At 40.9% G+C, this 13,480-nt stretch overlaps 1 protein-coding gene across 1 annotated transcript in view; it reads left to right on the top strand.

Annotated features, from left to right (window-relative positions):
- Positions 1–13,480, top strand: part of LOC106876599 (cardioacceleratory peptide receptor) — a 62,609-nt gene that overhangs the window by 47,030 nt on the left and 2,099 nt on the right. Inside the window, exons 8-9 of the mRNA XM_014925211.3 lie at positions 7,057–7,237; positions 12,432–13,480. The exon at positions 12,432–13,480 is cut by the window's right edge and continues 2,099 nt beyond it. Coding sequence (XP_014780697.1) covers positions 7,057–7,237; positions 12,432–12,717 — 467 coding nt within the window. The 3' untranslated portion in view covers positions 12,718–13,480. The remainder of the gene's footprint in view (positions 1–7,056; positions 7,238–12,431) is intronic.

Genomic DNA, 13,480 nt, shown 5'->3' with positions numbered 1-13,480 from the left:
ATACATACATAGCGGTGAAAGACACACGCAGCTACACATACACACACTCATGCATGCACACACTCATACAAACACTAACACACATACACGTATATAAAAACCTTGACAGATTTTCCGTTCTCCTGTGACTTGTAATTTTCCTTTCTCTGATGTCTTCCTTTTTCTCTCTCTCTATCGCTCGTCTTCTCCCTCTCACCCCTGCAATATCTTTCTGCGGATGCTACTTATGCTGCTACTCTCCCGCCCTCCCTTCTTCTCACAGACTGCAGACTAACCAAACGTCTCAAACTCTCTCAGGTACTATTTTGACGAAAGTCTTATCTTCTTATTTTTACCTGCGCTGTCATTATCTCTATTTCGTCTTTAGTCGAGAAGGACTATCCTATTTCAGCGAAGTTGTAAGACTTCGTAAAATGTTCCGTCTTTTACTCATCTATGTAATTGTTTAGGGTCACTGATACTTGCCGATTGAAGGATCCCAGCTCTTAATGCCGAAATCGTTGTGGAAATCCGCTATACCCGACTGATGAACGGTATTTCTGGTTTTTTTTTCTTTGCTCTTTCTCCGTTCATTATTGTCCACGTCGGAGGCGCAATGGCCCAGTGGTTAGGGCAGCGAACTCGCGGTCATAGGATCGCGGTTTCGATTCCCAGACCGGGCGTTGTGAGTGTTTATTGAGCGAAAACACCTAAAGCTCCACGAGGCTCCGGCAGGGGATGGTGGTGAACCCTGCTGTACTCTTACACCACAACTTTCTCTCATTCTTACTTCCTGTTTCTGTTGTACCTGTAATTCAAAGGGCCAGCCTTGTCACACTCTGTGTCACGCTGAATATCCCCGCGAACTACGTTAAGGGTACACGTGTGTGTGGAGTGCTCAGCCACTTGCACGTTAATTTCACGAGCAGGCTGTTCCGTTTATCGGATCAACTGGAACCCTCGTCGTCGTAAGAGACGGAGTGCCAACAACAACAAATTGCTTAGGGTCACTGATACTTGCCGATTGAAAGATCCCACCTTTTAATGCCGAAATCGTTATGGATACCCGCTATACCCGACTGATGAACGGTATTTTTTTTTCTTTGCTCTTTCTCCGTTCATTATTGTCCACGTCATTTCGCTTTCATATACGCATACAAACACATGCACATACACACACAGGTACATATATACAGAAACATCCACATACAGACACACCCACTCAAACACACACACATACCCGCGCTTGCACGCACGCACACGCACAATGCAGACACACATTCCCATACATTTACACGCATACGTGCGTGCGCGTAATGATAGATTTACAGTTTGTCTATGAAATTCTATTCACAAGATTCTGAGGATAGAGAAGAAGATTCTTGACCCGAGGTGCCATGCGGTGGGATCGAACCCACCACACATTTAGTGGATGTCTTAACCACTCAGCCATATCAATAAATAATCAATATGCTGGATTTTATAATCATTTTCCCAAAATTAAATCAGGTTTTCTGACCACGCGGGAGTCACAGAGATATTTCAAGTTCCTCTGCATACTTTCTCTTCTTTGTCGTTGTTTTTGTTGTTCAGCATCAAATCAATCCTTACTGGGTGAATCTATAATCAAAAGTGTTCCTGCCATGACCATCCCGGCCTTCATTCAGGAATCGCGTTAACCAATATGGTCTGAAATATCAACATTTTTAATACGATAAGGCAAGATTTATGAGAGCTTTGACTGCTAATCCTAGCTTGTTGGTCGAACAGTATGAGAGGATATTCACTATCACTGCTAATTTTTACAATAGTTTTTCCTTTTTGAATTTCATTCTTCAATGTTATAAGAACATCGATGCTTTTCTAGCATGTTTCCAACATAATATTCTGCTGTGTCTGGGGAGAGTAATTTTCTTACTGTGCCTTAAAATTTAACACACTCACCGTTAAAATTTCCACTTATTTCTTATTTTTATTTTTAAAAATAAAAATAAGAAATAAGTGGAAATAATTGGAAATTTTACCGGTGAGTGTGTTAAATTTTAAGGCACAATAAGAAAATGACTCTCCCCAGACACAACAGAATATGCTTCAACACACGAAATCACATAAAAAATCTTGCAAACCAAATCCAACATAATAACTATGTAGGAAGAAGCTTTAGTGAGGATTTGGTTGCTATTTCTTGTCGCTAGATCGGCCACGTTGGCACGTTTTTTTTTGTTTGCTTATTGTAGAATATTCATGGCAACTAATATTATTTTTATTGACAATTTATTTTTTACAATAACAACAACAGCAAAAAATGCCAATGCAATCACACACCTCCAGCATTATAATTATTTTAAAATAAGCATCTCTCTCCCATTTTCTCCCCATAGCCAAACATTAAATCAAAGATTACAAAGATTCCCTTCCTGTTTTACAGGAATCGATTCCGTTCTTTTGAAATTCCTTTGGATTCTCTTCTCACATCTCCGGTTTTCCCTACTCGCTTGCTTTTGGGTATTTTCTTTTTTTTTGTTTTCGTTTTTTTTTGTCTTTTTTTTCTGGATTACTGTACTTTTTCGCGTGCAACATAGAAAAAGATATTGGAAAAATCCTTAATACCGCTGTCACCATCATCTCCATAATCACCACCACCGCCACCACCACCACCACCACCACCACATTTATAACATCTTAATGATGTGCATCACCACCATCATGGCCATCACTACCACAACAACTATGCCGTTACCAACACCACCACCACCACCACCCCTACCCCACCCCACCACTACACACCACCACCACCACCACTACCTCCACCACCACCACCACCACCACCACCACCACCACCATCATCATCATCATCATCATCATCATCATCATCATCATCATCATCATCATCATCATCATCATCATCACTATAGGGTTGAGATACAATATGGCAGCAGAGCGACAATTTCTTCTTTGACGGGCCAGGAAGGGCCCGTGCTACTTGATTCGAGGCACATATGTGCTGCTTTCTATCCAAGAGCAAGCGGTGGTGTAAGACAAACACACACACACACACACACACACACACACCACATATATATATATACGACGGGCTTCTTTCAGTTTCCGTCTTCCATATCCACCCACACGGCAGAGATTAAAGTTTACCTTTGGTGGCCTCCCAAAAGATTTTGCAGCTCGACGCATAGTGAGGTTGACCCATGCCAACCAAAATCGCGTAACGCGAAACAGACAATACGGGAAGAGAGTTGTTTGGCGTTTGGTGTTTGGTGCCGTCGGCCAAGCAGGTGAAAACAAAACTATGACGAAATTACAAACAGGGATTAGGGTTGGTATCCCCCAAGCAATGTACCGAACGGAAGCTAACTCTAACAGGATGAGCAGGGGTGGAGAACACAGCCCTTGCCTCCACCTCTTCGTAATTTCTAAATCTGTTTTTATCACATTCCACGTGATCCTTTCTTTCATTGTAAGCCGTTGAAAGCTCCATATTTTTGCTTCTCTGGTTAATAAAGCACTTCTAGCTAATACAGCTATTATTGTTGTTGTTGTTTGTGGTGGTGGTGGTGGTGGTGGTGGGGGTGGGGTGGTGGTGGTGGTGGTGGTGGTGGTGGTGATGGTCGTGATGGTGTTGTCTTTTTTTTTTTTTTTGCTCTTGTGGTAGTTGTTATTAGTGATGGCGTTGTAGTTGCTGCTGGTGTTGTGGTTGCTGTTGTTGCTATAATATTAAAGTTGAATCAATAAAGGATGTGAATTTGGTTGATTGACTTTGTGGGGGGAAAGAGTTGTGGGTAGGGGCTCGGGTGGAAGAAATAAACTCCGATATTTTCCTTTTTTTCTCTATTCCTTTCTTTCTTTCTCTCTCTCTCTCTCTCTCTCTCTCTCTCACTCTTTTTACTTGTCTCTCAAATAAACACACACGCAGACACACAAATTACACTCGCATACGCACACACACGTACAAGAACATTGAAATATCTTTTTTTCTATTAAACTCTATCGACAAAAAAATTCACAAAATCTCCTAAATAAAAATATAAATTCAAAGCCGCCATTTAACCATTGTCTGTCAATCTTGTTCCATGTCGTAGCATTTATTTCAGAACGTCTGTTTGCTAAAATTTATGACTGAGGCAGGCTATTACACACACGTACACACACACACACACACACACACACACACACACTCCCACTACGTCTATTAAACTAACACGTGCAGAGTTACTACTGTTTGGATAAAATAAAATCCAAGCAGTAAATACGTGGGTGATAGCATCACTTCGGTATGGAGCTGGAATCATAAACTGGTAGAAGAAAGAACTAATAAGAAAGGAAACAAAGACATGGAAAATATTGACAGTGCATGGAGTATTCCACTCCGTGAGTGACACCGTTAGGTTGTACTTGTTCAGAAGAAAGGGTAGGAGAGGTTTGATCAGTTGCCAGGATTGTGTAGAAGTAAAGGCGGTGAGCTGGAGAACCGTTAGCACTGCGGGAGAAATGCTTAGCAGTATTTCGTCTGCCGCAACGTTCTGAGTTCAAATTCCGCCGAGATCGACTTTGCCTTTCATCCTTTCGGGCTCGATTAAATAAGTACCAGTTACGCACTGGGGGGGGGGGGGGATGTAATTGACTTAATCCCTTTGTCTATCCTTGTTTGTCCCCTCTATGTTTAGCCCCTTGTGGGCAATAAAGAAATAAGAAACGTTAGCACACCGGGCGAAATGCTTAGCAGTATTTCGTCTGCCGCAACGTTCTGAGTTCAAATTCCGCCGAGGTCGACTTTGCCTTTCATCCTTTCGGGGTCGATTAAATAAGTACCAGTTACGCACTGGGGATCGATATAATTGACTTAATCCCTTTGTCTGTCCTTGTTTGTCCCCTCTGTGTGTGGCCCCTTGTGGGCAGTAAAGAAATAAGGATTGTGTAGAAGTAGAGGAAAACAGCTTTGGGTGGTATGTAAAGAATGCCATGGGACCATTGCTGAAGCATGTGCAGAAGTCCTGTATCTTCAAAATTAATAATTGTGTAAAGAAAGGAAAACTTAAAGAGGAAATAAACTCAAAAACGGAAATAGCATGGAAAGGAAATATATTGTACGGACCGTTTGCAAGAGAAACGAACGTCGAGATAGATACAGAAGACCGGTGGTTATGGATGAAGATAGAGACAGAACTACTTATATGCGCGGCACAAGAACAAATGTTAAGAACGAACGATGTGAAATGCAGAATTTGCAACACAGCTGAGAGCGACAAATGCTGAATGTGTGGTGAGAGGGGTGAAACGATATGGCCAATTGTTAGCGAATGCCTGAAATTGGCACAACGTGAATACAAATGAGATTAACTTCTTTTACAACATACGAACTTCCTTTACAACAACTCCTATATATTCTTCGAGGTTTGTATGTACAAAAATCTTCTGTGATGCGTTCTCTGGTGAGAATAGCTAAGAAAGAACTCATATCTTGTGGTTCGTTGGCCTGCAACATGCCGTAAACATATTCAGAGTGCGTTATAAGTAACCAGTCTTTCCAAGGCCGATCCCTCCTCTTCCTCGATTACTATGTTTCCTTGGAAATCTTTCTTGTACATTTCAGTAGGCTTCCTCAAGGTTGTCGACTTCCTTCCTTCGAACCCTGGGTGGGCTTCCCTTCGCAGCAGATGAATTTCTCGTCACTGAAGACGAGCTCTACTTCACGAGAGATAAATAAGCTTTTCTTAATAGGAAATGGATTCTTCCGCATCGGAGAGGTCCCCCAATTCACGTGAGATGTACCTCACTTCGCATTTGTTGATTGTCTTTTTACATATTTTTCGTAGGGATGTCTTAGTCTGTCGATTCCCCCCATCGGCCTCCGTCAGGTTCTCATCCTCGTAAATGGATGATGTAGTTTCAGTATTGTGAACGAAGTTGCTCGTGGTGATACTTTGTAGTTCGCACCTCACTGCTTTTGCTGTTCTGGTGGTTATCTATCTATCTATCTATCTATCTATCTATCTATCTATCTATAAATGCTTCAAAAAAATGATGGGTGAATGTAGCAAGGATGGCACGTGTGAATGACGGAGCCACCTTGAGCATAACCCTATGAACTAGGAAAAAAAAAACAAAAAGGCAAAAGAGAGTCACTCACTGTCACAGTTTCTTCAATGACAATATTGACCAAGGCTACCGTGGTCTTTTCCGTAGACTTTTCTTTCCACGGCTAAACCTAGACTGCCCTCCCCTCTTTTTACATGAGAACAACATTACTGTGATACACGATCCCTATTGATCGCTTTTTTTTCTCTCGATCCCTTTTGATCGAACTCCCCCCTTTTCCCTTCCTACGATCCCTTTTGATCGAACACCCCCCTTTTCCCTTCCTACGATCCCTTTTGATCGACACACCCCTACTTTTTTTTCTCCTTCCCCCTCCCAAAAAGAAAAGCTCTGCATTGTATTTGTCCCATCTTTGTTGAGCCCTGTGTGGCTAATAAAAGAAATGTATCTATCTATCTATCTATCTATCTATCTATCTATCTATCTATCTATCTATCTATCTATCTGTCTGTCTGTCTGTCTATCTATCTAGCTTACACCTCTTCACTGTCACCTCCTTCCTTGTTCTAGCTGGAAGGAGGGACATCCTGTTTAGCTCCTGGTGATGAGAACGTCGCGAGGTTTTCCGGCGACTCTAAAGTCGTGTCCGGTGTCGCCTTAGAAGCATTTGATGTCCCTCTGGATTCTTCTCCAATCTTTTCTGAACTTTTGCTTTCGTGGTTTCTTGCTGTTGTTTTACTTTTAAAAAGTTTCCTGGACACCCTACCAACCCCTAGTTTAAATAGCTTTTACTCTGGGTAGTAGCTGTACTCCCTCCTAATCATTCCGTATAGCCCTCATCATGTGTTCTTCCCACATGAAAATTCTATCTCTCACATGTGGCACCTATCACACACTACTTCTATTCTCTTTTTACTACATCAGAAGTATTGGTCTTCCTCGCCTCACATGTGGTATTCATTAAACACAGTTATGTTTCTATGTTAACTTAACCCATTCATCACCATTTCTCTTTCCATTGTGCAGCCTTCATCACATGTTGGTCTCCCTACATGATATTCTGTCTGCTACAAGTCTATGGAATGATTCCCAACACACATACCATGCTGGCCGTCGCCACATTCTTCCAGAGCTTGGCACCACTGAATAGTGTTGCCAATCCCATTATATATGGTATCTTCAATTTATGTGATTGTAAGAATACAAGGTAAGTCGCTTACTTTCGTCCCTTTTTTTTCTTTCAGTTCACTTTACTGTCTGTCTGTCTGTCTGTCTGTTTATTTTCCATTTCTCTCTCTCTCTCTTTCTCTCTCTCTCTCTCTTTCTCTCTCTCTCTCTCTCTCTCTCTCTCTCTCTCTCTCTCTCTATATATATATATATATATATATATATATATATATATATATATGCATATACGTAAACACACACACACATACACATGTACATACATACATCTATATACACATGCATATATGTATATGTCACTCTTTTCTCTCCTCTTTCTCTCTACCTCTCCTCTCTCAATCTCCCGTCTCTCCCTTCTCTCTCTCCTTCCCCCTCTTTCTACTTATATGTCTATATATATATATATATATATATATATATATATATACGTATGTATGTCTGTGTGTATGTATTTATATTTATATATATATGCTTGAGGACAATGATGGGGATCAGGTATTTGGAGTATTGGTGTATTGGGAGTTTGATGTGAGGGGCGGTCAAAGTAAAGAAGTGGAGGGGGACCCATTTTTTAAATTTGCATTCAGCCTCAGACTGGGAGATGTCAGTGGACTTAAGGGGAAGACTCGTCTTCCCAGAGTAGATCATGGTAAGAGACATGTTCCGGTTCTCCAGTGGTTAGGGCAGCGGACTCGTGGTCATAGGATCGCAGTTTCGATTCCCAGACCAGGCGTTGTGAGTGTTTATTGAGCGAAAAACACCTAAAGCTCCACGAGTGTGTGGAGTGCTCAGCCACTTGCACGTTAACTTCACGAGCATGCTATTCTGTTGATCGGATCAACTGGAACCCTCGTCGTCGTAAGCGACGGAGTTCCAACCAACTATTATTTAACATGTCGTACAGTATCCAGTATCGTAATGCTGTTGATTGAAGATGTGTGTACCAGGTGTTTGTAGTGTCTGTCAAGTCACAAGGAACTCAGACAGACAGTACTTTACGCAATATGCTTGCAGTTCCAAGTAATACCGATTTCTGCAATACACATAAATTGCAGTGTATTTCTGAAATTTCCAGATTTTTTTCAGGTTGTGGGGTATTGAACCTAATGCTCCGATGACAATAGGGATAATCGTTATGTTTGACTCTCGTAGCTGCCACATTTTAGCGATCTCAATCCTCACGTTTCCATATTTATCAATGTTTTCTCATTCTTTCATAATAATATATTGATCTCCTGGCGCTGCCGCGTCGATTATTCGGCACTCATGTTTGTCCCTCCTAAAGGTTGCTATATCTGGCCTTCGGTGCTCTAACACGTTGTCTGTCTGGAAGTCAAAGTCCCAGAGGACTTTCGCCTTCCCCTTTTCGTCCATTACATTTTCCGATGTATGTTGGTACCAAGCACCCGTTACCCGTTATCCATACTTCCGGCTTAGTAGCCAGTGAAGGTTTTGGGCTACCTTGTACTGTTTGCGCTTGTACTCTTTCTGTGCAACACTTTGAAGCACTAACAATGTGAGTTACGCTTTCGACCCTCTTCCCACGCATTCTGCAGCGGTTCATTGCACTTGTATCGTTTATATCCCTTTTCACTGAGTTGGTAGTCAATACCTGATTCTACGCAGCGATGATTAGGCTTTCAGTCTTCTTTTCTAGGTCACCCTTGCTGATCCACCTCCATGATGCTTCCTGGTCTTTTAATTTGTTAGTTTCATGGTGGAACTGACCATGTAATTCCATGCGGAGTAGGGTTTCTTCTCTCGTTGGCTATTCGTGATCGGATTTCATTAGTACTCTCAAGTCCATTTTTGCTAAATTCTGCATTAGTAGCATACTGTAGCAGGTCTTGTTTTCTGTTTACCAAATATTCTGCCATGTTTCTTCTTTCATTGTTGATGCACTCCCGTACGCTGATCAGCCCACGTCCACCTTTACACCTCTTCACGTAAAGCCTGTGTACGTTCGCCTTAGGGTGGATGGCACCATGTATTGTCATTGTCTTTCGGGTAGTGCGATCGAGTTGGTTAATCTCCGCTTGTGTCCATTTCAGGATGGCTGCACTGTAGCGGACTACAGCAACAGCCCTTATGTTGATGGCAGTCCTAAAGTTCCTTGAGTTGAGTTTTGATTTCAAGAGAAGTTTGAGGCGCTTCAAATATGCAGTGATGACTTTGTCTTTCATTTCTCTGTGCAAGATATTGTCCAGCTCTAGGATCCCAAGGTACTTGTACCCATCATCATCCAAGTTTTCCTTTCTCTCTCCGTTTAGCAATTCTATACCCCTACAATCTGCTCTTTCCTCCCATTTCAAAGTGAGCACCGCACTCTTCGAGATACAGAATTCCATCCCAATATCCTTGCAGCATATCTGTACAGTCTCAACCAGCTTCTCCATTTCAGGCTCTGCTTTTGCGAACGGTTTAAAATCATTTATGAAGACGAGGTCCATTCTTTCTCAGATCATAGTGCGCGTTAACTTTGCGTAGGGCTACAGAAAGTGGGATTAAGGCTATAACAAATAATAATGGTGAACAAGAATCTCCCCAGAAAATACCTCTTTTGATTGGCTGATATTTTTCAATCTTTTCTGTTTCCTTACCTTTCACCCTCGAATCGCCTGGTATTGCAGCATCTATTATCTTTGCTTCTTTTTCATCTTTATAGATGAGCACGATATCTGCTCGTCTCACTTCTATGACTTGGTCACACTGCATGTTAAAATCCCGGGGTGTTTTGTAATGTTCGTTTTCCATTACTCCCTCTGGTTTGTGTTCATACCGTTGTTCAGCTCTTTCGAGGTTTGCTTTACCGCACAACAGCCAGTGGACATATCTGGCCACATTGTCGTGTCTCCTTTTTGTATTCACGTTGTGCGAGCATACAGCACTCACTAACAATATGGCTTATACTTTCTCCCTTCTCAGAGCACATCTTACACTGTGGTGAGTCAGTGCTTTTTACCAATGTGATATTCGGAGTAGTTTGTCTGAGAGCTTGTTCTTGAACTCTGCACACGAATGCCTCATTGGGCCCTTTTAAGTCTCCTTTCTGCAGCCATTGCCAGGTTCTATTCCAATCAATCTCATTTTTATTCTTCAAGAACTGACTGTGTATTTTCTTGTCCTGCCAAATTTCCTTCATCTGCTCTGGTATTTCTTAAATTGTGTTGGATCTACGGCTTCGTTCACTTTTAAGGTTCCCTGCATTTTCACTGCTTCAATCATTTCTTTGTTACTCCCCTTGACACACCAAGCCAGGCTATTCTCCTCTTCCCTTACACAACCTTCACAACACACTAATCTCCGTCCTCCTTCTTTCCTCTTTACATATAATCTTGACAATCACTCTTGGGGTGAAGTTCCTTGTTCATTGTCGTTAATTTACGTTTTCTCCGGTCTATCTCTTGTAATTCATGCTTCTTCCAAGATACTATTTCTGTCCCATATTTTATCAAAGCAACAACCCACGTGTTAATTGCTCTAATCATATAACGGCCATTGGAGTACAAGCCGAATTCTTCTCAAATACTCTTTCCTGTACATTTCTTTCATCTTGTGCTCATTCATTTTATCTCTTTCAATGATACCCAGGTACTTATATCCTTTTTCTCCGATTTCCTTTATAGTTTCACCACTTTCCAGCTTGATCCCATGGCTTTTACTGATTTTCCCATTTTTGAGAATCATTGCATCATATTTCTCGATCCCAAATTTCATGCCGATATCTTTGCTGATCATCTGCACAGTTGCCGTCAAACTCTCAATTTCTTTCTCAATCTTAGCGAATAGCTTTAGGTCATCCATTAAGCTATTGCAACCGAGTTGAAGCCAGGGGTGTTAAAAGTACTGTCGAAGCTTCTTCTGCAGTTAGCGGATGGTTTTCAGAACCAGAGGGGAGTTCTGTTTGGTTTTGGAAATATCATCAAAGAGTCTCCCCATGCGTCGGCGTGCATGGACGTAGCTAAACTAGAGAGAGCTCCCATTCACAATCTCGACGTAAAACGTAGTGCGGGATTTATCAACTATGAGTTGAGTCGTCGAGGTGCCAAGCAACTCAAATTAGCATCATCTTCCCAAGTTAAATCCAAGTCGGCTGATCTGATTGAACGTCGAGAGTCCGAGGCATTGAGGCAACATATCAAACTCATCAAAGCTGGGGCGTGAGTGCCTGACATCATTAAAGAATGAGATAACTGCCAGCAGCAGTTAATAGTGGAGGGACTGGAAAAGAAGGAAATCATCAACATTGCTGTGGACAGACGACGAACAGCCGACATGAATATTTTGAAAAGTTATGGTGGATCGTTTATTAACAGCACTGAGGTAGATGTCTATCTAATGGCAGATATACCAGCTAAAGAAAATGTCGATAGGTTGTATTTAGAAATCGGATATATCAGAGACACTGCTCTTTCTGTGCCAAAAGCCAGCGATATTTTCCGCCTTAAATAAAATGATCGAAAACTGTCAATGGAACGATATGAAATAAACTTGAAAATTCACTTGGATAGTGTGAGTTGCAAGACAGACGTAAGCCATATTGATTTCAATCATGCATTGGTGTGAGGTTTTGAAGCCATAATGGTTGTAAAAGTATAATTGTATCATATAAATTACCGAACTCGGGAAATGTTTTTTTTTCTTTTGTAAAATGAAATTACTTAATTATTTGTTATTAAACTGCTTATTCCACATCATTCGTGTTCTATGACCTCAGACCATATATAAAGACATATCAGATGACATTCTTGGTAACAGCTACTGATTTCGTTAAAAAATTGTGCATTTTGACCGCCATCTTGGATTTCCGCCATTTTAGAAAATCAAATTGCAAAATTAATACTATTTTTGGATTCAGTGTCTTAAAAAGCACATGCTAAGCTAAAATATATTTTTACGTACACTATAGGGTTTTAAATCGATTAAATCAGTGTTTACCCCTATTTTTTCTTTGGTGGTAATGGTGGGGTTTCAAACTTCAAGGGGTATTAAGGGTGGGGGTGTTACCAAAATCTTAATCGTAAAAAAAGTTTATATCATTGTTTTGTGACCCTAACCACAACTTTTCGGGAGGTTCTCCAAAATGAAGCTCGAAAAAATAAAAATAACATCCCACCCCACTACTTAGACACTCCCCCGATATTTCTGGCCTTGTGCCAAAATTTGAAATCAGTATATTTGTGCATTTACTTTTATCTGATATATATATATTTCAGAAATGCTGCTTGTTGCAGTGAAATGATTTGTAAATGCTTCTATGACAGAAGAGCTAGAAAAACCACAACTTTCAGATCTGTAACATCTGGATACACCACAGTCGTTGAAACAAACTTCACTCACAGAGAACATTTGGAGCAGACAGCATCAAGGCGAGACTCTGGAGTGCCGTATGTGAAAAGTGCCATCAGTGACACAGAGCGGAAGATCCTTCTTCGAAATCTCAACACAATCGCGCCTGAGAAAATAAAAAACAGAAAAAACATCCGTGAATCAAAAATATAAACTGAACTCTAATGAAACTCGACATAAGTAAATTGGGTCGAGGTGAATTTTGCCGAAGAAAGTTGAGTTGGGCTGAATTAAGTCGAATTAAGATAAGTTGATCTGTGATGAGTTGAGCTGTGGTGAATTTAGATAACACAGATTGAACTGAGACAAATTGAGCAGAGAGATATCTAACTGTGATGAGGTGAGTTGGCATACGTTTGGTTGACAGAATCTTCGCAAAGTTGGAAAGAAATGAGTTAAACGCAGAATCTGGTCGAAAGTAAAAATCAGAAGATATGCAGGCAGATCTCTAATCCATCTTCTCTTACATCTACATACATCTCATTTTTTTTTTTAATTTCCAGTTGAATTCATGGAGCTGTTAACAATGGCTAGCCAACCATTTCTCGTAACTCTCCTTGTAAATTAAGTTATTTGCGGTTAAGCTAATGTAACCTCAACCAAAACTGTATTGCTAACGTTTGTTGCTAAATATACCAGACTTGTCACCACATGATAAAAACAAACAAACAAACAAACAAACAAACAAACAAATCTATTTTAAAATGTGAGAGAGTGTGACATGTGGAGGTTTAACTAAATTTGGTTTAAAAAAAGAGAGAAGAGGTTCAGTCCAAGATCCTTTCTCGGGTAACAGGGGAAAGAAAGGTCCATGTATTTTGTGGCTGAAGTGTAACTAGAAACGAAACTCTTCTATGCCTTCCTCTCTGTCTGTCTGTCTATCTGTCTGTCTGTCTCTCTCTCTTTCTCTCTCTCT

The sequence above is a fragment of the Octopus bimaculoides genome, chromosome 23 (genome assembly GCF_046866305.1).
Source record: "Octopus bimaculoides isolate indiv1 chromosome 23, ASM4686630v1, whole genome shotgun sequence".
In the NCBI taxonomy this organism is placed as follows: Eukaryota; Metazoa; Mollusca; class Cephalopoda; order Octopoda; family Octopodidae; genus Octopus; species Octopus bimaculoides.
Note: the sequence above shows the minus strand (reverse complement) of the source record. Positions and strands in the feature narration are given on the sequence as shown.